Source organism: Callorhinus ursinus, unplaced genomic scaffold, assembly GCF_003265705.2.
Source record: "Callorhinus ursinus isolate GAN/ISIS: 27379988/994484 unplaced genomic scaffold, GSC_fseal_2.0 scaffold38, whole genome shotgun sequence".
NCBI classification, from domain to species: Eukaryota; Metazoa; Chordata; class Mammalia; order Carnivora; family Otariidae; genus Callorhinus; species Callorhinus ursinus.
In genome coordinates, this window is record NW_027397100.1 from 1,468,472 (window position 1) to 1,493,546 (window position 25,075).

The following is a 25,075-nucleotide window of genomic DNA, read 5'->3' on the forward strand; positions in this document are numbered from 1 at the left end:
CTTCCATTGTTCCCTGTTCCCTTATAGTATTCACGCTGAGATAATTTCCAGCTTCTCAGACCCTCAATAGTTATAAAACATACCATTACCTCATTTTAATTTCATTAGATTTACAGGTCACAAGACCACACTGATCCTTACCAACTTCATCTTTAATGGTTTCAAAATAATGGTTCTTTCTGCTTTAGTGTGAGCCCGATACAGAACTTCCTACTCATGTATTCTTACATCTCCTGCTTCCCCCTTTAACTCTCTGTCTAGACAATAGTGGCTAATGGAGTTTTCCAAATGACAATGTGTATTTCATATCCACGATGATGTGCCCCACACTGCTCTGTAACCCCACAGCAAGATCAGTAAAAGCAGTCATTTCTTTCCAAACCATCTAATCCTGACGGATGACATGGAAAGGTCCACCTGAGACATATATCTGATAAACAGTCAACTTGCCCAGGCAACATTTCCACGGCACCTTTAGTTAACTCTGCAGGGCACAGTGGGACACGGGGGCTCTGGAGCCTGACAGATGTGGGTTTGAATCCTGACTACGTTGCTTAACTGTGAGGGAAAATAATGTATCCTCTTTGAGACTTAGTTTCCACGTCTGCAAAATGGAGGAATGGGATAATTACTTTGCAGGATAGTGGAACGACCAGATTTATATGGAAAGCAAGATGTTGGCATTAAAAGCACAAATTCTAGGGCGCCTGTGTGGCTCAGTTGGTTAAGCTACTGCCTTCGGCTCAGGTCATGATTCTGGAATCCCAGGATCGAGTCCCGCATCAGGCTCCCTGCTCAGTGGAGAGTCTGCTTCTCCCTCTGACCCTCCCCCCTCTCATGCTCTCTCTCTACCACTCTCTCTCTCTCAATAAATTAAATCTTTCAAAAAAAGAATCTTAAAAAAATAAATAAAAGCATGAACTCTACCACTAGAATACTGCCCTGTGACCTTGGGTAATTACCCAACCTCTCTGAGCTTCAATTTTCTTGCCTACATACTGGGGACAGTAATAATTCCTACCTCTTAGGGTGCTGGGAGGATTAAATAAAGATGTATATATAGGGCGCCTGGGTGGCTCAGTCGGTTAAGCGTCTGCCTTCAGCTCAGGTCATGATCCCAGAGTCCTGGGATCAAGCCCCACATCGGGCTCTCTGCTCAGCGGGGAGTCTGCTTCTCCCTCTCACTCTCCCTCTCTCTCAAATAAATAAATAAAATCTTAAGGGAAAAAAAAGGATGTATATATAAAGTCCTCGGAGAGTGACTGACTCAAAGAAAGCATTCACCTTTTAGTTTGCCCTAAGGAGAGCCTCTCATCCCAGGCATTAACTACTTTCTTTAGAGCAGGATTCTTGTGTGTGTGTGTGTGTGTGTGTGTGTGTGTGTGTCTGTGTTTGTGTGTGTTTCGAAGTCCTCTGACCATACATAGAAGCCTTTGGACCCTTCTTAGAAAAACATTTGTGAATGCATAAAATATGATAGAGGTACAAAGAAAACCAGTTACATTGAAATACAGTCATCAAAATGGTAAAAAGAAAAATGTGTGCTGTAGCACTGTATGTGCTTCTTCATTAATGGATTACATAATAAGATCTAGTGGCAAGTCTAAGATTTCCATCATTTCAAAGTAACGATGAGTGCAAATGATAATTCAAGACATCTGCAATAACTGTAATGTGATATGAAATATCTGTGATTTCTACTGGAGACAATGTAGCAGGCTCTGTTAATACCACTGTTGCTTATGATCATAATGGAAAGAAATGCTTAATCTCAGTTAGTGGTAAATCAGAGTAAGGAAGTCGGTTTTTCCCATCCAAGTTCATGAACCCCGAGTTAAAGCCTCCTGCTTAAGAAAATATTTTGCACCCCTTTATCCTCAGCTATGGGTCCAAAGCCACAGATTAGGAGGTACCCCCAAGATTCCCCTCACATCCCATTAAATGGCCTCTGATTGGAAGAGTAATTTCAGGACGGGGGAGTATGGTCCTACAAGAGCATGCACCAGGCTGACAAACCACTACCAGCTAGCTAATGCTTACTGTGCTGCACACACCAGGCACTAAGTGTTTTATAGATGATAACTCAGCAACATTCACAATAATCCTTTCAGAGAGATCCTATTGCCCTTCCTGTTTTACAGAAGAGAAAACCGAGACACAGAGAAGTTAGGTGACATGCCCGAAGTCACACTGTGAGTAAATACCGGAGCCAGAATTTGTACTCAAGTAGTCTGAATCCATGGTCTGTGCTCCTAGCTACCAGGCTACACTATCTTTCTGTTCTGAGTGGGGATGGGGAGTCAGATTTAAAAGAACATCTTGTTTGACCTTAAATATAAAATACCCGGGTATTTTACCAGCAAAATGAGTTTATTTGGGAATTGCGGAAAAATTGCGATCTGAGACATGCAGGCTATGGCAAACTTGCTGTGGCAAGTCTGGAGCACAAAGCAGAGGAACATTACTCTATGGAGAAAAAGGAGGAAGTTGGAAGGGGCTGCTCTGAACAAAAGTCCCTTGGAGGAAAGCAGGAGCTCAGGGTGGTGATGGCTCCTTACTGACTGAGTTGTGGCAGTTTCTCAGGGGCTGGGCTGTTGCTGGGCAAGGAAAAAGTCTTCCTTCCTCCTGCTGGGTAGTCAAGTGAACTTCTTCCTGCCTAGGAATGTGAAACAAGATGCACTGGAAAGTTTGTGGGTGAGAACTTCCCCTTCAGGGCTTCCCGACTCCACTCTAAGTGAGGTTTCCCTTTACTAACTTTCACAACCTTAAGGATGAATAGGAATTAACTAAAGATGTGGCAGAGAAAGGAGGAGGGAGGATGGAGATGTAGGAAAAGGGTTAGGAAAGTACTTAAGCAGAGGGAACAGGAGGTATAAAGGCCCTGAGGCGGAAAGAATGTGGTGAATGTAGGGCCCGAAATGATACCAATGGGGCTGCAAGTTGGAAAGCAAGGGGGACAGTGGCAAAATGTTAAGTCTGGATGGCAAAGATCCAGATCTCACAGGGCCTTGAAGGCAACTTTATCATTATCCCAAGGACCGTGGGGAGTGACAATCAGAGCTGTTATATAAAAACATCATTCTATAGAAGAGAAAGAACAGGGGAGAAGAAAAGGTGAAAGCAAGGAGCCTAGTTTGGAGACAAGCAAAGCAGCGCAAGCTAGAGGTGCTGATAGCTTGGACTAGGTGGTGGTCAGGGAGGACCAGTTTGAGAAACATTAGGGGGAAGGATCTGGTGCACTGGATATGGGGATAAGGGAGAACTCTGTGGCCGACTCTATTCCCCAAAGGTGGCCACAGCTGTGTCTCCCATCCACAGTCTCTGCTCACAGCAAGCCCTTGCCATTCCTCCTGTTGAGAGAGGGCCTTGAATCTGGTCAGGCTTAGGAGGCATATGACTCCTGTGGCTATGTCAGAGAGGGCAATAAAGCTCCTGCCTGGTTCTTTCAGCCGCTCTCCGCTCCCCCAGGGCACTGAGCTCCATGTAAGCAGCTCAACTGCTCTGAAGCCACCATGCTGTGAGGAAGCCCAGACTAGCCCATGCAAGGAGGCCATGTGAGGACAAAAAGCTGTCCAGCCGGCCTCCAGCTGTTCCAGCCCCCTTGCTGTTCCACTGTCTGCCCAACCCAGAGCCAGACCTGCCCAATCAAGCCCTTCCTGAATTCCTAGTTCCCAGAAACCATGAAGAGTAAAATGCTTGCTTCATATCACTAAGTTTTGAATCTGGAACATTCATCCTTCAGATTCTGTCTCTACTGCCTTGGCCAGTTATCCAGTTCCAACCCTCATACGAGAGATTTAACATTCTCAGTTTGAGAAATTTGTGAGAGACCCTGAAACATGGTAAATGGCTTTTAGGTATGTTATCTCTGTAATCACCAAGCACAGCGGTTTGTCAACCTGGGAGGAGAGTTTAAAAAAAAAAAAAATTCTCAAGTTCTACCCTAGACTTGAGGAATCAGAATCACCAGAAACAGTGACCCAGGACTTGGCTCACCTGTCCTGCTCTCTGACATTATCCTTAAACATTTTTATGATTATTATACTTATATTCTATTTCTTTTTTTTAAGATTTTATTTATTTATTTGAGAGAGAGAATTAGAGAGAGAGAGAGCATGAGGGGGGGAGGGTCCGAAGAGAAGCAGACTCCCTGCTGAGCAGGGAGCCTGATGCGGGACTTGATTCCGGGACTCCAGGATCATGACCTGAGCCGAAGGCAGTCGCTTAACCAACTGAGCCACCCAGGCGCCCTTATATTCTATTTCTATACTCCAACATATGTAGGCAAATTTGGAGATGGATCCTTTGAGAATTTAAAGTGAAGGGAGGCATTGATCAGATTGCCTTGGTGATCTGAGTAGCACAAACAAGATTTACTTACCTGCATCAAAGATAATTCTCTTTAAACATTTTCACAAGTATGTTTCACATGGCTCTGGAAATAAAACAACTAAATATGTGCCATCTAGAGTAATAATTAAAACAATGTGAATTGCCCCAAGAGGAAAGAAATATTATAGAATCAATAAAGAGTAGGGCACCTAGCTGGCTCAGTCAGAGGAGTGTGTAACTCTTGACCTGAGGGTCATGAGTTCAAGCCCCACATTGGGTTTTTATTTTCCAAAAAAGTAAACAAACTTTTAAAAAATAGGAAATGGTACAGAATTAATGAAAAGCCCTAAATTTAATCCTCCTATAAAAAAGAATATTATATATAAAGAAGAGATACAAAAATGGTTTGGGGTGTTATTTGGTGTTGAAATGGCTTAGAGGAAGAGAGAATCTAATTGTACCTACCTTTGACATCATACATCAAAATCAATATTAATTGGATTAAATAATCAATTATTAAAAGGGGAAAAGTAAACCATGGTAACATTAGAAAAGGAAAATATGTATTTATTAAGTTTTCTGGAGGGTGGAAAGTCAAAAGTTAAAAATGAGTCAACAAATCTGTGTTCCTTCTAGAGGCTCTGGAGGGAATCTGCTTTCCTGCTTTTTCCAGCATCTAGGGGCCTCCCGTGTTCCTTGGCTCACCGCCCCATCCTCCACTGTCAAAGCCAGCAGGGTAGTAACATCTTCCACTATCTCCCTCTCCCTCTCCTCCCCACTTCCCCACCCTCCCCCCAACCTCCACTTCTATCATCACATCTCCTTCTCTGACTCTGACCCTCCCACCCCCACTCTTATAAGGATCCTTGTGATTACATTATATTGGGCCCACCTGGACAATCCAGGATTATCTTCCCATCTCGAGATCCTTAACCTAATGACATTTGCAAAGCCTCCATTGCCATGTAAGGTGATATATTCACAGGTTCCAGAGATTAGGATATGGATATCTTTAGGAGGTCATTACTCTGACTCCCACAGTTATGCAGAGCTATACTGACACTGATGGGCATGTCATAGAGGCTGGTCTCCCTGATGGCGGGGAGGGATCTTAGGGTGGCTATTCTGCAGTTCCCTGAGCCACTCCTTTCAACATACAACAGACCTTGCCAAGTGGGGGCTGTTCCATTCCGATCCACTTTGTTGGCAGAATCTTACTCTGAGGAGCTATTAATTCAGTTGGAGTTCACAAGGAACTTAATATCACAATAAGGTCCCTTCTACCCCCACCCCAATGTCCTGGGGAACAAGGATTCATTGACCAACTCCCAGGGACATTTATTCTATTTATTCCACTTGTGAACAGAGTACCCCATGAAAACCCAAGGGCCTCTGTCTTCTAGGAGATGTCTAACAGATTGTGAGCATAAACAAATCTACAGAAGGACATAAACCATGGTGTCATAAGACATCTATGAGCCATTGAGCCTGCATGATGAGCCAGGCATGATTCTAATAGCTTTAGGCGTGATACGTACTACCTCATTTAACTTACTTCATATTGACCTTATGAGGCACATACTATTCTCATTCCCATTTTATAGATGAAGAAGAGGAGTCATGGAGGATTAAAGAACAGGCCCAAGTCTGCCAGCTAGGAAGTGGTAGAGTAGAGTTGTGAATGTAGGCCGGTCTGATTCTACAGCCTATGTTCTAATCTGCCGAGACTTCATAAATGGTAAATTCTCTCAAAAGGTTTGAGCCAAGAAAGCTGGAGCGTCGGAGGTCTGTGTTCATGGCACACCAGAAAGATGCCCAGGGCTGCACAGGCAGGTCCCAGGCAGGCTGGCAGTCACTCCCACTCTCAATGCCTGTCTCCTCCCCTGCCTCCTATTGGCAAGGAATCCCTCCAAGACTAGCATGGAGAAATGAATTTCTTGGCCTCTGTTAGGTCATGGGAATTGGAAAGAAGAGATATTAGTCACTTTGCCTAGAAAATGCATATGCACATAGTATTGCAGAGGGTTCTAATCAAAAGAAAATCGCTGGCTGAGAAGGACACAGCATCACTTCTGTGTCCTCCTGCCAAAAATGTAGAACCTGGATCTAACAATGGAGAAACATCAGACAAGCCCCAGTGAGGGCCGTTCTATAAAATAAGTGGCCTGTACTCTTCAGAAATGTCAAGTTCATGAAGGACAAAGACAGACTGAAGAACTGTCACAGATCAAAGGAAACCCAAGAGATGAAAACAAAAGCAACATGTAACCCTAAACTGGGTCCAGGACCAGAAAACAAATTGTTTCTTTCACTCTCAAGAACATTAGTGGAACAACTGGTGAAATTCAAATTAGGCCTGTGGATTAGATGACACAGAGATAACAGAGAGGAAGAGAAACAGACAGTTAGAGAGCAAACAAGGTAAAACGTTCAATATTTGGAGAATCTGGGGAAAGGACATTCAAGAACTCTTTGTACTATTTTTTGCAACCTTTCTGTAAATCTGAAATTATCTGAACATTTAAAAAAATATTTTTAGAGATCTTGACGTCTAGAGCCACAGTGCTTCATTATGTAGTGAATGAGAATTGCCTTAACCGACAGCTCTGCACACCCTCTGCATCTACAGAAAAGGCTGAGAAGTGTTCTCGTGAGACAACTAGCAGAGCAAGATGGCAAGAAGTTCCTAAACCATGGAGTGCAGTGCAGCTGGGAGGTCAAGAGCACAAGTTGTTCACCTCCACTGCTCTGGGACCTTAGGCAAGCTATATAAGCTCTCTGTGCATCGACTGGCTTGCCTGTAAAATCAACATAATAACAGTATTTATGAAGAAGACTATTTATGTGACATTAGGAAAGGGAAGGAATTCTTTTTTTTTTAAGATTGTATTTATTTATTTGGCAGAGGGAGTGCGTACAAGCAAGGGGAGTGGCAGGCAGAGGGGAGAGGGAGAAACAGGTTCATGACCTGAGTCCAAAACAGATGCTTAACTGACTGAGCCACCCAGGTGCCCCAAGGGAAGGAATTCTTAAACAAGACACAGAACACCACAAATCATAAAAGGGAAGGTTGAAACATTTGACTACATTAAACTGTAAAACTTGTGAATGACAAGACACCATTAACAAAACGATAAACTGCAGCGAGAAGACCTAACCCTAACATGAGATCAGTATCCAGAATATGTAAACAACCCCTATGGATCAATAAGAAAAACAAAAAAATACCTCAATGGAAAAGTGGTCTAGAAATATAAACAGGCAGGGCGCCTGGGTGGCTCAGTTGGTTAAGAGACGGCCTTCGGCTCAGGTCATGATCCCGGAGTCCTGGGATCGAGTCCCACATCAGGCTCCCGGCTCAGTGGGGAGCCTGCTTCTCCCTCTGACCTTCTCCCCTCTCATGCTGTTTCTTTTTTTTTTTTAATATTTTATTTATTTATTTATTTGTGAGAGAGAGAATGAGAGATAGACAGCACGAGAGGGAAGAGGGTCGGAGGGAGAAGCAGACTCCCCGCTGAGCAGGGAACCCGATGTGGGACTCGATCCCGGGACTCCAGGATCATGACCTGAGCCGAAGGCAGTCGCTCAACCAACTGAGCCACCCAGGCGCCCTCTCATGCTGTTTCTCTCTCTCTCTCTCTCAAATAAATAAATAAAATCTTTAAGAAAAAAAGAAATATAAACAGGCAGTTCATAAAGGAAGAAACTTGAATAGCTTGTAAGAAAAGATGCTCAATATCCCTAAATTCAGGAGAATTTAAACTAAAACAACAAAGGTATCATTGCATACCTATAGTCATAAGCAAAAAATAAGTAAATGAATAAAGTCTGAAAATATCCAAAGTTGATAAGGGTATCTAGAAATGGTACTTATATATTGCAGGCAGGAGTATACATCAATACATCACACATACTTCCTTGGAGAGAAGTCTGGCTAAACCTCCTAAAGTTCAAGATGTGATATATACTACAAAGTCAGCAAATCTACTCTTAAGTGTGTATCCTAGATGTGCACCCAAGGAGATATGTACTAATATGTTCAGTGCAGCACACTTTGTAGTAGAAAGAAAATCTAACTATTCCTTAGTACAGATACACAAACTGTGGCCGATTCATGCAATAAAATACTATACAGCAAATAAAATGAATACATTAGAGCAGTGGTTCTCAGAATTTAGGATGCATCAGAATCACCAAGGAGGGCTTGGGAAAGGACAAATGGCTGGATCCTACCCTTGGAGTTTCTGATTCAATGAGTCTTGCATAGGTAGGGCTGAAATGCTGCATTTCTAACAAGTTCTCAGGTGTTACTGATGCTGCTTGCTGGTCCAGGGACCACAAAAGTAGTCACAAGTTTCAGCACAGTTAAATTTTGAAAACCTAGCAGAGTTAAAAAGATAAAAGCAAGTTGGGAAAGGATACATAAAATATATATCTAGATACATTAAAAAATAGCATACAAATTGGAGAGATATTGAGATACAGATATACCTTTATAATAAAAGTACAAAATATATGTGGGAATGTATTTCAGGAGAGTGATTGTCTCTGGGAAGGGAGAGGAAGGAAATGGGAAGAGAGTCTTAGCAGTGAGTAGAAGGGTATGTATTATATTATTTTATGTACTTTTAATGCATGTTTGAAATGTTAAGGAATTGAAGTTCAAATTATATAGCATCTATCTCATGGATGAGTGTGAATAACAACTGATATAATGTGAAACTTTCTGGGTGGGAAAAGATAGGAAGATGAAGTTGGGCCACAAAATCTCTGTCATTGTATATCTAACCAGAAAAATAATAATAATAAGTTAAAAGATAACAGAAAAATAAGAGAATCAATCAATTCAACCAAACAATGAAAAAGCATACAATTTTATGGCATAAACATCAAAAAGGGGTAACGGCAGGAAAGAGAAGATTCTGAACTGAGTCAAGTGTGGTTCTTAACCTATGCATGAAAGGATACAAGGGAAGCAGGTGAATCCACAAAATCCTGAGACTTCTCACTTAGAATGAGTGAACAACCTGGGGAAAAGTAAAGAAAAAAAAAAATCCCTGGGCAGAGATGTCCCTATCTGGCTCTGGGAGCTCTCAGCCAAGGTGGGAAAAACCACCCAGCTTCCATTTTCCCAGGTGCCATGATGAATTATGAATTATTAAGGACCCGAAGACCATGCATATCTGTCCATAGGAATCAGGCACACCCTGCACTCACCACAGGTGAGACAAACTAGACAATACTGTGTGTCTCTGTTTCTTTCCTTCAAGTATTTACCTGTGTATAATTATATACTCAAATGTGATTATTCACCTAATTCTCTCTCTCCACTAGAAAGTAATCTCCAAGATAGCAGAGATGGGTCTGCATTTGCTCATGACAGTGCTTTGAAAGTAGCTGTCTGATAAACCATAGGGCCACCTAGTAGGTGTATAAAAAACATTCAATGAATGGAGCACTGGGTGTTATATGCAAACAATGAATCATGGAACACTACATCAAAAACTAATGATGTAATATCGGTGACTAACATAACATAATGAAATAAAAAAATTTTTAAAAAGTATACTAAAAAAAGAAAACATTCAGTGAGCAAATGAGTGAAGGAGCAAATAAGTGATTGTCAAAGAAATCTGACTTCCCATAGCATTCCAATTCCACAGCCACCATTTTTTCTTGGCATGCACTATTCAAAGGAGAAAAACTAGACCCCCGTGGGGTCTGAGGCATTTCCTAACTAATAAAAAAGCCTACCTGATTCATATAGCCATAGCTGGGATTAATAAAATGTATTTACTTGTGTGAGCAAATTCCCTTCTCTCTGACAAATTATTCTAGAGATTAAATGAACAATACAGCATTTTGCATGCTTCATAGTCAACAGTTACATTCTGAGAAATTTATTTCTGACATTGAATAAATATTCCAGAAAGTAACTCAAAAAGAACCTGTGACTATATCACCAGAAGCGTCTTGCCCCTTGTCAGCGAAACTAATAGGGTACACACCCTATTTAAATGTAGATTTAAATAAAGCGTTTTTTCTACCTCTCTGCTCTCTTTGTTCCTTGGGATCCGGAGGTTACAGGAATATATATACTATTCTCCAACACACATCCAAAGGTGTTTTGTTTTCTCTTGCGTTTTATGAAAAACTAAATCGAAGTATTTTAGGATTTAAATGATCTATTTCCACAGTTAGAATGGAAGGAAGGCGCTCCGAAAATCAGAAGAAAGGCGAAGACTTTGGGGTCGGGGGACCAAGCCTGGCCCCATCCTTAGCCGTGGATGCCGTTACTAGGCAACCCCTAGCGTTCTCAACGGCCGCCGGGAAGCCACTTCCCCGCCCTCATTGCTAAGGAGATGGACGCCCAACTCAGCCCTGCCGTAAACCCACGCGCTCTTGCGACATTGCCGCGCCTGCCGCTGCGTGCGCGCCCTCTGCCCCCACTCTCCGCCCCGGCCGCCATTGCCTCGTGCCCGCGCCGGTCGGTTGGTGGCGCCTTTGTCCTACGGCGGGCAGGTGGGCTGAGGTGGAGGCGGCAGGGGCGGGCCTGAGGCGAAGGAGAGGCCGGGAGCCCGCCGCGCTGGTAGCGGTGAGTGCCGGGAAGCGGTGGCCGTCCGCCGAGGGTGGGGCTCACGGCAGGCGGTTGAGGGGGTTCGGGCCGGATGGGGAGGCTGAGGCGGGAGGGCCCGCTCGACGCGCGGCCGCGGTCGCGGCCTCGGCTCCCCTCCGGGTGCGCGCGGAGCTGCGCATGCCCGGTGTGGGGCGCGGCCTCTGGCTCCCGTCAAGCCCAGGCCCGGCCAGCCGTGGTGGTCTCGGGTCCGGGCGGCGCCGCACTGCGGCCGCCTGTCTGTGTGCGAACCGCCGACAATAGTCCTCCAAGCTTGTCTGTAGGGTAGGCCTGCACACCCCGCGTCCCTTTCTCGAAATGGTGAAGTCGCTCGCCTGCGGGTCCTCAGCGAGTCGGTGGCGCAGGCGGGATTCGAACTCGGACCGAGGCGGCTCGCCTCTCCGGGCGTTCTACCGGGCGTGCAGCGCCGTGCGGCGAACCGAACGCTGGCCCCCGTCGCCGCCGCCTCTCGGCCCCTTGACAGCATCTTCAAGGCGTCTGTCTCCTTGTCGCGTGATACCCCCACTCACTTTATAATGCGGACCCCGGGCCCCAAGGATGGGGAAGAAACTGTGCCCGAGGTTACCGCGGAAACTAGCGACAGAGCCAGCGCCCCAACCTGCTGGCTCTTCTGTCTCCTGGACCAGGGCACTCTCCGCTCCCGAGGACCCGCCGGGGCCTTTTTTTAGGACGGCGTTTCCCAAATTTCAGTCTCTCGCGTTGCACCTTTCTGTCCGTGTACCTTCTGTACTGTTATTTATTTACCAAATGTTAATATTTTTCTTTAAGCTGACTCCTTTTTTTTCTCCTTAAATACATTTGTTTAAGGTGGAAACGTAAATCGCAAAATGGAAAGCCATTTTCTAATGCTCATAAAAAATAAATACCTATCTATTAAAATAAACAGTGCGTCCTTGTTCCTCCTCAAGTTATTCTGCGTTCCACGCTTTGGGAAACGCTGCCCTAGGATTATGGGGTTAATTGTCGTCCTGGCTTTCGCTCTGCACAGAATTTTCCCCTGAGGCATAGCGGATTCCATGAAATGCCCCAGGATCTTCGGGGATGATGATATTTATAAGGCATTTTCGTTGTAAACTGTTCTTATTATTAACTTGCAAGCGATAGTCCCAGGGAACTGCAGGAACTGTCAGCTCTAGTGCACCCGGTGTGCCTCTTCAGTTTTCTTGTAGCACAGTGGTATGGTAACCACCTGACAATTTCTGCATACGAAGATGGAGCAGTTTTGGTTTTTGACAATTCTAGATTTAATGTTTTTTGTATGAGCCAGTCTGGGTATGAAAACTAACTTTCATGTTGCCTTTTTCCAACCAGTAAACCCCAAGCTTTTGCATTATGGGTATTGGAGATCACTTGGCTATTTAACATCTGTTTCTTCCTATATTCTTGTTTCTTTGCCTTTCTTTTAGCTCATCTGTCACCCTCCAGGTACTCTTTGAAACCTCTGACATGATCTTTTAACCTAAAACATAGAAACTAGTTTTCCTTGTAGAATGTGCTGGAGAAACCGTATTTCAAGGCCCAGTGGAAGGAATTTTTCTAGGTGCATGTTGTTCAGTGTCGCTTGCTGGTGAATACTGCACATTTAAAGAAGGCATTAGGAGCTCCTGTTTCCTTGCTAGATCAGATGCTGCCAATTGATGAATTGTTGAATAAAGCTAATTAGGTCTTTTCAAAGAAAGGGAGGCACTGACAGATTAACTTATTTATGTAAACAGTCTGTTCTGTTTGTAGTCCGTTCATAAACTTTTTGTGTGTGAGAGAGCAGATTTACTTTAATTCATTGAAAGGAAACTCAGAGAAGTCTGTTCAGGCCATTCAGGTGTTGTTTCGTCAAAGGCTGTTAAAAAAAAAAAAAATCCACATTCCTGGGGGTTACTTTGGTAAGAGAAAAATGTAGAACTTACATAAGGCTAAGGTGGTTTTCTTCACATTTCTCAGCATCAGTCCTGTTTAGAGAAGAAATGAGAATTTTTTACTCAGGTCCATTTCAGAACGTCAGCAAATGGAGCTTCAATCTACCAGTGCTCAAAAGCTAAGTCCTTTGGAGAGGTTTTAAGAAGTGTGATAAAAAAGAGTGGCTCATGCTTTGAAACTTCTTTCTTGATAACCGTTGCAAGCATTCCATCCCTGTGGCCTGCAGATGGCAGTGCCTTTGTATGGCTTGTTACTACTGTGAGAAGTATTGGAATTCGGTTGTGCTTTTTAGAATGAGAAACCTGTGGAGGAAATGTATTTAATATTTTATTCCCTTCAACTATCATTGTTTGTTGTTTTTGACTCCCCACACAAAGAATGAAATGTCTGTTCTTAAACTCACTATCCCTCTTAATGGTAATGATAACATACAACCATCGGTGCGTATGATTTACAAAGCAGGTTTTAAAGTACCAACTCATTTGCTGCCGCCAATCATCTTGTGAGATAGGTAGGCTGATATTAAATATTTTTTGCTTATGAGGAAATAATGGCACAGAGAAGTTAGATTTTTTTTGCCCAAATCATATACTTAGTAGAACATATTCAAGATACTATTGAAGATAAAAGATTTTGTGGTCAAGAAAAATTGGGAAATAATGAGGTAAGGAGGTGTCCGTATTCCAGAATTTTAATATGCTAAACATATGCACTGTAGATGTTCAAGAGAGGAAGATATCATTGGTACCTTTCTCTTGCTATCCTCCTATATACATGTTTAGGTCCTAGTGTTTTCCCAAACTGACTATTCTTTCTGCCACCCTCTGTTTCATCTCTGTACCTTGTGGTTTACTAATGATTACCATGTGTCTTGAGACAAGTGCTTTTAAAGCTCAGTCAGCTTTTTTTTGTGCCAAAAGATTTGTCCTGTGAACAGCATACACATTTGTCTAGACTATTTGGCTTAAGCAGAGTTAAACTATCAAGAAGTTAAAAGGGCAGTGACCAACAGAAAATTACCCTTTATGCTACTTTCATTAATGAGAAGTGTTAATGAAAGGGTCAGGGTAAGGCCACTGTCTGAAGCAGCAGCACATTAGAGAAATACGAAGTATACTGACAGCTAAATATATAATACCAGCATGCCTGCTGCTTTTTAAATGGTGGTTTTATTACCACCAGATATGAATACTTATGGTCATTTTCATTCTTTATCCTATCACTAAAAAAAAACAAGAGATAATAGGTCAACTGGACCAATTACTTTTTTTTAATTTAAATTCAATTAATTAACATAGTGTATTATTAGTTTCAGAGGTAGAGTTCAGTGATTCATCAGTTGTACAGAACACCCAGTGCTCATTATCAATTACTTTTATGTTAAGAAAGTAATTTCCCTCAAAGAGTCAGAACTTTTGCAGACCATAAGACTCTTTTCCCTTTATTTCCTGTTCAGAAGAGTATTTTTGTTCACCTATATAAAGACCAACAACTTTAGGCAAGGATCAGGGCAACTTAAGTTGCATTGGAGGACATTTATAAAGCAGAATGTCTTACAACTTTAGCTCTATAAAATATCTTGAGTGATCCCCTGGTTTGGATCTAGAATGATTGAATTACTGAAGATTAGGTTGATCCTGCAGTTGGTGAGCAAGCTTTGGAGAACTTTGAATTATGAATAATTTGACTTTAAGTGAGTATACTTAATTATGCAACTGGAGATTGAGATAGTAATAACATATTTACCATCAGAGATGATACAAGAAATTTATTTTTAAATGTTTCTTCAGGAATTATTCTTGATACCCAAAAGAAAAAAAAATAGGAAAAACATGATTTCATTCAGTGCAAAAACTTAAGATTATGAACTGAGCTTTTCTTTGGAAAACTTACTTTAGGACAGCATCACTCACTGGAACAGCTTGTTGAAAGTACAAATCTGTATACTGCTCACCAACCCCCCAGCTGACCAGTCTCTGGAGGTGAGGGCTGGGGAATCTGCCTTTCAGAAGCAACCACTGCAGTTTTTATGTACATTAAAGTTTTGAGAACCCCCTGATTTAGGCTTTAGAAAATGAGTTTTCACTGGAAATAGAAGATTGAATCATATTCTAGTACTAATCTATTCATATCCCAGATTACTAATAGGAATTGACAACTTTGGTTTATGGTTGGGTATACATTTTAAGCAAAACTGTAATTTAACTATAAAATGTTCTTTGGCTTCATAGTTTGAACTAGAGGTAATAGCAATAGTTAGAATACCTGTAGAGTTTTCAATATTGTAATTCCTTTCACTCACATCAGTAAGATGCTTTTACCTTCTTGAGAGCAAAGAAAGCAGACCTACCAAGATTCCTTGGTCTGCTTATTAAATTTAGATTTCCTCCACCTTGCTTTTAGTGGTATGGATGTGAAATCCTATGTGTGACCATTTTTCTCTTCTTGCAAAGAGATGCATTTAGATATGAAAACCAAATGCCTCAGAAGAAGCAGGAATTTTAGCCCCTGCCAGCAAAACAATATTGACAAGTCTAGTTGGCAGAATTTAGAGAGAACTTGAGTTGGCAGATTGCCATTTATTAACCAAAGAAGTGGATAATATGGACTCAAAAAGCGGCAAGCTCAGTGGTTATTATTTTTCTTGCTATTTTATAAGTAGGTAATTGGGAAAAGAAGCTTAGATTTTCAGGATACTTTTTAAATGATCAAATGAAATTGAAAAGTTGTTGGTGCACACTCCTCCTTGGGGGGCAAGGGCACTGACCTATAATTGGATATTATTATTAACTTTAGTACAATGGAAACTTGGGTTGATGATTCCATTTCCTTTGGAGGTAGCTATGTGATTATGTTTTCTATACTGTTTTCAAGGGTTATACTTTGACAGATTTTAGCCATTGTCGTGACGTTTTCTTTGTAACATGATGTTTATGGGTTATTGCTCCTTGAATAGAGGAGTTTAAAGAGGTTTCTAAATGGAGGATCTAAGTGTAGGTTACGCATAAGCTAAAGGGATAAGTAGATAATACAGTTCCCAAATACTTGCCAAGAATCACCTGAGAAGCTTGTTAAAATACAGGTTCCTAGGCTTCATCCAAGTTTGAGATGGGGTCTGAGAATAATGTTTAACCATCTTCCTGGGTGGTGCTGATATATCTTCATTAAAGGAATGCGACGTGAAGAATGAAAAAATGTGTATATATATAAATGAGGAGAGGGGACGTGGGAAACTATTTAATGGGTATAAAGAGTTTTTAATTTTGCAAGATAAAAAAGTTCTGAAGATCTGTTGTACAACAGTGTGAATATACTCAATGTACTAAACTGTACACTTAAAAATAGTTCATATGAGGGACACCTGGCTGGTTCAGTCGGTAAAGTAAGCTACTCTTGATCTCTGGGTCATAAGTTCAAGCCCCACGTTAGGTATAGAGCTTACTTGAAAAAAATAATAGTTAATATGATAAATTGTATGTTGTGTGTTTTTGTTTTTGTTTTGTCACACTAAGTTTTTTTTAAAAGGTATTAGGAAAAACTAAGGAAGGGTGCTTGGTTGTCTATTTCTTCCAGAATAGTGGGTGAGACTAATATTGTTCACTATTAATTACTGACTCGGGCCCTAAGTTTATTTTATATTCCTTTACTGAAGGTAAAATCATAACCTTTTAAATACTTTCCTCGGGCGCCTGGGTGGCTCAGTTGGTTAAGTGACTGCCTTCGGCTCAGGTCATGATCCTCGAGTCTCGGGATCGAGTCCCGCATTGGGCTCCCTGCTCAGCAGGGAGTCTGCTTCTCCCTCTGACCCTCTTCCCTCTTGTGCTCTCTCTCTCTCATTCTCTCTCTCTCAAATAAATAAAATCTTTAAAAATAAATAAATACTTTCCTCACTCCTGTTCCCTTCATTGTCAAACCAGTGATCCTTGAAAAACATTACTATTAGTTAACATTTTGAATGTCTTAGGTTTAATACTCCTGCCTCCCTTTTTTGGGTGATACACATACAGGAAGCCTTCATTAATTTAGCTTCACTGAGACTCTATTATGGTAGCTCAGTTTATACAGGCCCTTTTGCCACCAATTTTTTCCTTTTCAGTAGCAAAGTTTTTTGTGACCTCCTTACTCTGGCTTGCATCTATAATTCCTCTCTTTTCTTCCTCCTGTCCCCTATTCCCTACATTAAAGTTCTTATAGTATTTCTAATTATGTTCTTCATGCCATTCCTTCACTTTTTACATGTGCTGGAATGACTTCTCTCTTTCTGGTAAACTACTCATTCTTCAGGACTGTTTCTTTTAGGCCTCCCTGCCTCCACCATGTCCCTCCTACCCCTTATTCTTTCCAGTCTCCTCCCTGTCCTGTTCCTCCCCCGCCACACACACGAACACAGAGCTTCATGATCTCTACCATAAACCCACTTTAGATTATGATTGTGTATATGTCCCGCTCTCCTTTATTAGTGAACTTCTTTAAAGCAGAGACTTTAGCCTTGTTATTTCCATATCTCTAAGGTATAGTACAGAGTGTGACACATACTAGGCCTAGAGGCATCTGATGAGCTGATTATAAACTGTCCTTTCAGGTGTGTTAATTTAGTTCTGGAAGGATCTCTACTTTTACAGTTCAGTTGAAATTTTACCTGTGTTAAATAAACCTGTATTTTACATTTTTTGGTACCACAGGCTGTTTTACTAGTTTAGATTAGCTCCATCTTTGTGAATCCAAATTAGTTTTTTCTCTTAGCTCGTGTTCTCCTTGAATCAGCATAACCAACACAGGTAGAGCATCCATTTCATCAGGCTCAGAGAAATCAAATGACGACTAACCATCCCCCACCCCCATTAGGACTAGAACTCAGATATGCTGATGAGGCAAGTGCTCTTTCCGTGAAAGAAGGAAAAAGGGCAGAAAATTAAATGTTGATAGAGAATTTTTGTCTGAAGTGTTGAAGTGATTAGAATATTGGTAGCAAAGCCAGAAACACTACACAGTTGACCCTTGAACAACATGGGTTTGAACTGCGCAAGTCTGCTTATATGCGAATTTTTTTTACAGTACTGTAAATGTGTTTTCTCTTCCTTATGATTTCTGTAATAACATTTTCTTTTCTCTAGCTTATTGTAAGAATACAGTATATAATACATATAACATACAAAAATATTTGTTAATCAACTGTTCATGTTATCAGTAAGGCTTCCGGTCCACAGTAGGCTGTTAAGTTTTTAGGTAGTCAAGTTTTTCGGCTGTGTGGGGACAGCACTCCTAACCCCTGCATTGTTCAAGGGTCAAATGTAGTTTGAGGTGATAGAAATTGAAGTGGTAATTGAATAGGCTGTGCTCTGCTGGCTGTCTGGGGCACTTAAACGTTGGTGTGACTGGCAAAGACTGGGCCTTTCCCAGGTTCTATCATTTTGATCAGGGAGTCTTAGCAAGCGTTCATAATGGAAACCATGTTTTTCCGTTCCCTGTTGGAGCAGTATAGCATAATAGGTAAGCATTTTGGTGTCAGACAGATCTGGATTTGAATCCTAGCTCTGCCTCTTGACTATCATGTGACCTAAGATAAGTCATTTAATTTCTCTAAATCTCAAATTTCCTCATTCGCAAAATAGAGATCATAATAGTACTTAACTCCAAGAGTTGTAGAAAGGATTGAATGAGATAATGCACATGGCGTTCTTAGTACAGGCCCTGGGACAGAGTAAGCATTCTGTAAATATGTTGTCATTGTTTCTCCCATCCCTGTACCTAGGAATAATAATCTGATAGTTAAAGATATAACCATTATTTTAATTAGAGAATGAAAGAGATAACCCAATATGAGGGAATGCATAGTTTTTAAAGCAAGCTTAAAGGATTGATTTAGAAACCATAAGCAGAGCAATCTCTTATCCCTGGCTCATTACAGTATAACTCCTTACATATCCCTGATGTTACAGTATACCATCAAGGTCATCTTCATAAATCAAGTTTAAGTGAGAAGTCCAATCCTTTCCCCTCCCAGTTTGGGGAGTTTAATGTGTGATAACCTCTTTCTTGTCAGTATGGTTTTTCAAGTGGCATTATCTTTATCATCACATGTTTTCAATTTAGTAATTACTGATTATTAGTTGGCTTTCAACTAAGCCTTTGGAGAATTTTATTTCACTTATAATCACATCGAAATTATATAGGCTTCTGCATTCTTTGAACAGCCAACAGTCCAAGAGTGGTACTGTCAATAAGTGCAGCGATTTATGCTGCACTTTGTTTAGAATAGTCCTTATGGTTTTCCATTGTGATAGCTTGTGATAATTGATTTTAAGGTGAAAGGAGTTGTTTTTATGATGGTGCAATTAAAACATAGAGCAAAGCAGTTCTTGGTACTATGAATGAAACATGCATTTTTATTTATAGCATTATACAAAGACCATTGTGTGAACCCTGTCTAGCATATTAGTTGAAAATAAAATTGTACGTTAGGCATTGTGTCATTCTTTGAAAGTTCTTTACCCCAATCTTTTGTGACTTAAAACAGTTCTGCCACTTCCTGTGTGACACCATGTTTTCTAGATTATTTTCTGGGGTTTTTTTTTCCTCTTATGTAGATCCCTTCAGTTGCTGTTGTTTTTCTTGTCTAAAATTCTTTACGTGAAAAGTCCTTTTAACTATTTTCAGAAGACCACTTAGAAGATATTCAGGCCAAGGTACCTTGTAGTGATGGTGATTTTGAATGGCATTCACATTGCTAATATAGCTCACAAAGTATGGATGTACCAACCAAATTGAGGTGAAAGAGACACTGAGAGACTGACTTCAAGTCTTTTTTTTTTTTTTTTAAGATTTTGATTTATTTATTTGACAGAGAGCAAGAGAGGGAACATAATCAGGGGGCGTGGGAGAGGGAGAAGCGGGCTTCCCGTGGAGCAGGGAGCCCGACCACTGGGGCTCCATCCCAGGACCCTGGGATCATGACCTGAGCCAAAGGCAGATGCTCAGTGACTGAGCCACCCAGGCGCCCCCTGACTTCAAGTCTTAAGGGCATTTGGCCAGGATGAAATAGAGCAGGAGGGGAAAGAAACATCAAAGTTGCCACTGTCCTCTCGTTGATTAAATTCTCTCCAATTACGATTCCCTACCTAATGTCCAGAAAGGTGCCCAGATTGTCTTTCCATCTGTTTTTTCTTTTCCTTTACATTAACGTTGTTTCTGTTTCCTTGGCCTAGATTATATATCTCTGTAGGGATTTAAGAAGGAAAAAATCTGGTTAACTGATTAATACAAAAGCCCCCTTTACCAGTCCCAATATTTGCATTTTCAAATGAACCTCCAACCTCCCAGGTGATGGGTTATTGAATTATGTGACCCCCCCAAAAAAAAATTGGGATGGGGCAAGAGTTTTTTTTCCCTTGACTCTTTAGATCTTTATTATACTTTGTGATCAGTTCCCTGAAGTTATTTTACTTTTGGTAGCTTCTCTATTCTTTTCTGTATTTCTGAACTCCTAGGTTTTCCAAAAGTTCTGTGTGACCATGTGTTAGGATGTTTTTGTGTATCAGGATTGGTGGTGATGACAGTTTTGTTTTCATAACTCTCACTGAAACCCACCCCACCCCCGCAACCTTCCTCCAACCTGAGCAGCCCTCTTGGGTAGCAATGAAACTATCAAAAATTTCCAGATCTCATTTTCTCCATATCTCACCCAAGGTGGAGACATAAGGAACTCTTAAATAGAGGTGAATAAACAAACACTTGGCATTTAAGAAAAAAATTACAGGGGCGCCTGGGTGGCTCAGTCGTTTTGCATCTGCCTTCAGCTTGGGTCATGATCCCAGCATCCTGGGAGTCCTGGGAGTCCTGGGATTGAGTCCCACATCAGGTTCCCTGCCGAGCAGGGAGCCTGCTTCTCCCTCTCCCTCTGCTGCTCCTCCTGCTTGTGTTCCCTCTCTCACTGTCTCTCTCTGTCAAACAAATGAGTAAAATCTTGAAGGAAAAAAAAAGGAAAAAGGAAAAAATTCAAATGGTCTGAGAGTTCTCTTTTTTACAGAAGAAACATAAGCCACACCATCCAAATATAATTGCTTTAGACTATTTAATGAAAATAGATGTTAGGAGGCAAATTATAATCAAAATGGTTTAAAGATAAAATAATCTTGAATTTTAAATAATCTTTCAAATAATTGCAAAAAAATTTCACTAACTTCAAATAAAATACTTACCTTCTTCATTCTAACTGGAACCAGCTTTGCCCCAAAAGTATTTAATGCATGACTACTTTGGTGTTCCCAGCCTTATATGTAAGTGCTCATGGAAATGGATATAATTAGATAGTGTAATAGTCCTTTTCATATCATATGAGCAAATTATGTAACATTAATAGAAACTTGCCAACTAAAGTGGTACCATATGTTCTGTACTCTAACCTAAATGTTCAGGTCAAGTCAATGTTTAGAGAAGTTTTCTTTTTTCACAAGACCATTCAATAATATATGGAATCCTGCTGGGAGATATGGTGCTTATTTAAAAGAAATCTTCACACCCCTACCACCCTCAGTGTATTCCAGAGATACTTTGAAAACTACTTAAACAGTCAAAGAGATGACATTTCTTTCTGAATCATATTCACCCCATATTAGAGAGCAGTAGGCCCTTCTAAACCTGAACTGATACTCTTCACAATAACATATAAAAGAATTAGGTATTCCCTATAAGGCTTATCATTATATAATGTGCAGTTCAGATGTTGCTGAACTTTTAGAGTTGTAAGTGAAAGTGCTACTTGCCATACCAAAGCCATGGTCAGATATTACTGGCCAAGTCCTGTGTAGATGTTATTTTCTGATTTTTTTTTTTTTAAATAGAGGGATGATAGCATTGTGTCTACTTAATTGAAAATATGAGAGGCAACTTAGGGTGAAATATGCTTCTCTTACTGTTTAGATTTATGTTACCTTCAGTTTATCAAAAGTCATTCTTCTAGATACAGTAGAAATTCTGACTTAAAATGGAACTGAAGATCATTCTCACTTGAATAAGAACTCAAAAGTTGACAACATATCAGGGTAAAGTCTGTGCCAGACCTCTTAAGTTTTTTGTTATTACTGTGATCTCTCACACCATAGGACTCCGTTTGGAATTTTTTAAATACATAATTACTATTTTAAAGCACTCTAATTATGTGAGTGCTTAATACCATTTAATGTCATTAGATACACTACTAATTGCTTAATATGGAACACGGGAAACAAAACTACACTGCAGCAGTACACAGTTTCATTTCTTCATTCAACCAAAAACAGAAATTTTTAATGCATTTATTAATCTTTAAGTCATATAAAAATTGTCCTGGTGTTATCTTTGGATATAGATTGGTACAGTTCTTTAGATATTTCATCAGTTCTTTCTTTTACATGGTGTGTTTGTTATTCACTTCAGTTTTTGCAAAGCAAATTTGTTTTGTTTTTAACAAGCAGGCTTTAACTGCACAACTTGGCTTTTCTGTAAGTTCGTATGATTCCACTGTTCTCCCTTACCTAGTTGTAAATGCCATGCTTCTCTAATGAAAACTTCATATGTGCAGTGTTTTACTACCTAACCAAATGCCAATTTTTATTCTTAGGTACTTATCTGTGAGGGTTGCAGTTGCTAACATGTAATATACTTCGTTTAGGAAAAAAAATTTCTTCCCTACATCTCATTCTGGAACATTCTATCCAGTGGAATGCAACACAAGGCACATTAAAAGTAGGCCCTGCTTCATGGTATATTGGAAGTTTTAAGACAACAGAGTCCAGCTGTTTCTTCTTTGTAACAAAATGGAATTATTTGCCCTTGCTCTTTTTTTTTTTTTTTTAACTCTGTCTCCTGTCTTTCTCCCACTATTCTGCCCTCAAAAAAGAATCTTAGAGCTGGCACTCCAAGAGTTTAGCAGGCAACCTTTTCTACTTTTGGAGGGGGCAGTTGTTAGGTTTGGGACTTGGCAGAGCATTAAAGCATTGTGTTAGCTAGAAAACTGAGGGACATTCCTTATCAAACCATGACAATGTACTGCCGTAACTTAATAAAAATTGCCCAAGTGACGGTGTGTCTGCTGAATGGATTTTCTTACACCATCTGGTTGTCATTGTAGTTTTTTTGTTGTTGCTTTCATTTGAAATGTGCTGATGATTTTGTTTTTATTCCGTAGCATTGAACAGATGGGTTGATTATTCTTTTCAGATATTAATAAGGCAGCGGAAAGAAGAAATATGAATACGGCTCCATCAAGACCCAGCCCCACACGAAGGTAAAGTACCCTGAAGCAGTGAGTTACCTTGGGAGAGTTGGGCTCTGGGGAGTTAAGCCCAACTTCGTACATCAAGGGTCTTTTCTTCCCCCCAACAAATCAGAAACGCTCAAGCAAACAATAAGAACATGAACCTTGTGTGAAGGGCCTTGCTGCTTTTTTTAAACGTACATCAGGAGATGCAGAGAAGCTTTGCGTTTTCGGTGACAAACCCAGCAAGTTCAGCTTGCAACATGAGTTGCAGGCGATTGGAAGAGGATAAACCTCTGTCTGTCCCCAGCTCACGTGTCACTGGGAGCCTCCACAGCAGGAGGAGTGCCCCAGGGTCGTTGGTGTGTGCCATGCTGCACTGCAGTGGGCAGCAGAGATTCGACTCTTCATTCCAAATGGCTGCCGGTCCAGATGTTAACCAGGTTTATGGAAAGTGCTGCTTGAGAGATTGCTGCCGTGCCTGTGCTGCAGATCCCCTGTTTGCTCGCATGCTTGGGTTACCATTTGAGGGGAAATAAAAAGGGCGAAAACACTCCAGCTCTCAAAAGTCTCCCTTTTTCTTAGCTTTTCTAGAAATAAAAGGCATTTCCCTAATATATTCTTTCTTCCATTGTCTACAAAAGAGATAGTCCTGATGTATACCCATGAGATATGCATTAAATTGGCCCCTTCTCTCAAAGAAGAGCCTTATTAATGTTACCATTTACACCAAAGGTGCAGTATCCAAACTAGCCCCTTACTAGTACACAAGTGGATGTGGTGTGTGCACTTTTGTGTGGAATGCAGACAGATATCTATTCCATATCTTGTGTCTCTTCATGGCCCAAATGGATACTCAGTATGGATTTTGCTTTTTCCTCTAAGTAAAAATACAGTTTTCCACAATAAACTACATACTGTGAGACTACATTTCCTACAGTGAACTGAACACTGCTGAGTACGATGAATCCTGGTCTGTACTGGTAGCTCTGCAGGTCACCTGGGATATACCCAACTAACTTACACATAACATACAGCTGTCCTTTGAGACAAAAACACCTATATTTTGTTCCCCACTTACAGGAAAGAATGGCTGCTGTATGTTTGGTGTATGTTGCCCCCACTTGGATGTGAAGGGTGGGTATTTTCTAAGCTACCAGGAATAGATTATACGTGACTGCTCTGCAGAGTTCAAGCAGACTGTAGCAGCAAGGTGGTGGTTTAATTTGGCGGCTTTGAGCACTCTGCCGGTGCAAAGGAGTTGAGTCTGACACAACTACAGCTATGCTACAGCTGCCAGGTGGATGCCCTGGCTGTCCGTTGGTCTCACTGCAGAAGTGAGCATATACGTTGCTGTTCTGTCTGTCCTCTCTAACACTGTAAGGAATGCCTGTAGCTTACAGGTAAATACTGTGTTGATTGATTTTGTGGGTATGTGTTGAGTATCCTAAAGAACTTAATCCTGCAGAATTTTAGCAGTTCCATATAATGTCTGCTTCCATTATGCTGCATCAAACCATGCTATAGATGTTAGGAAGTCCCATCTGTGTTGCTTCTCATTGCCCCAGTAAACCTGGAATACAGAGGGCTGAGTTTACATCTAATGGTCAGAAATAGGGGGCATCCATTAGAAGCTGTGGCTGCCAAGCGGCTTGAAAAGAGAGAGATACAGTGTGTATCCAGTTTCCAAGGAGCAATAATGCATGTGTTTGAACTAGGTAGCTTACCAGAAGGGGTATGGAATGGGTAACTGTAAAGACACGGGCTCTGCTGGTAAAATCCACTCCCCTCTCTTGTCCCCATGGATGCTTATAATCTCTGGATAATGTCTATGTGTTTTTGCAGGCAACCCCCGCCCCCAAAAAACAAAAAACAAGGCACATTGAAGAATACAGAGTAGTTCCTGTTTGTGCTCTTGATTTATGTCATCTTATTAATGATACTTAGCTAAATGCTTTTAA

At 41.0% G+C, this 25,075-nt stretch overlaps 1 protein-coding gene across 3 annotated transcripts in view; it reads left to right on the forward strand.

Moving 5' to 3' along the window:
• Positions 1 to 10,622: 10,622 nt before the first annotated feature.
• Positions 10,623 to 25,075, forward strand: part of NCOA5 (nuclear receptor coactivator 5) — a 30,860-nt gene continuing 16,407 nt past the window's right edge. Inside the window, exons 1-2 of one of the 3 annotated variants that reach the window (XM_025875358.2) lie at positions 10,623 to 10,927; positions 23,078 to 23,144. In XM_025875358.2, the coding sequence (XP_025731143.1) occupies positions 23,107 to 23,144 (38 nt within the window). In that variant the 5' untranslated portion in view covers positions 10,623 to 10,927; positions 23,078 to 23,106. The remainder of the gene's footprint in view (positions 10,928 to 23,077; positions 23,145 to 25,075) is intronic. The other 2 variants (XM_025875360.2, XM_025875359.2) reach the window with 2 other exon arrangements.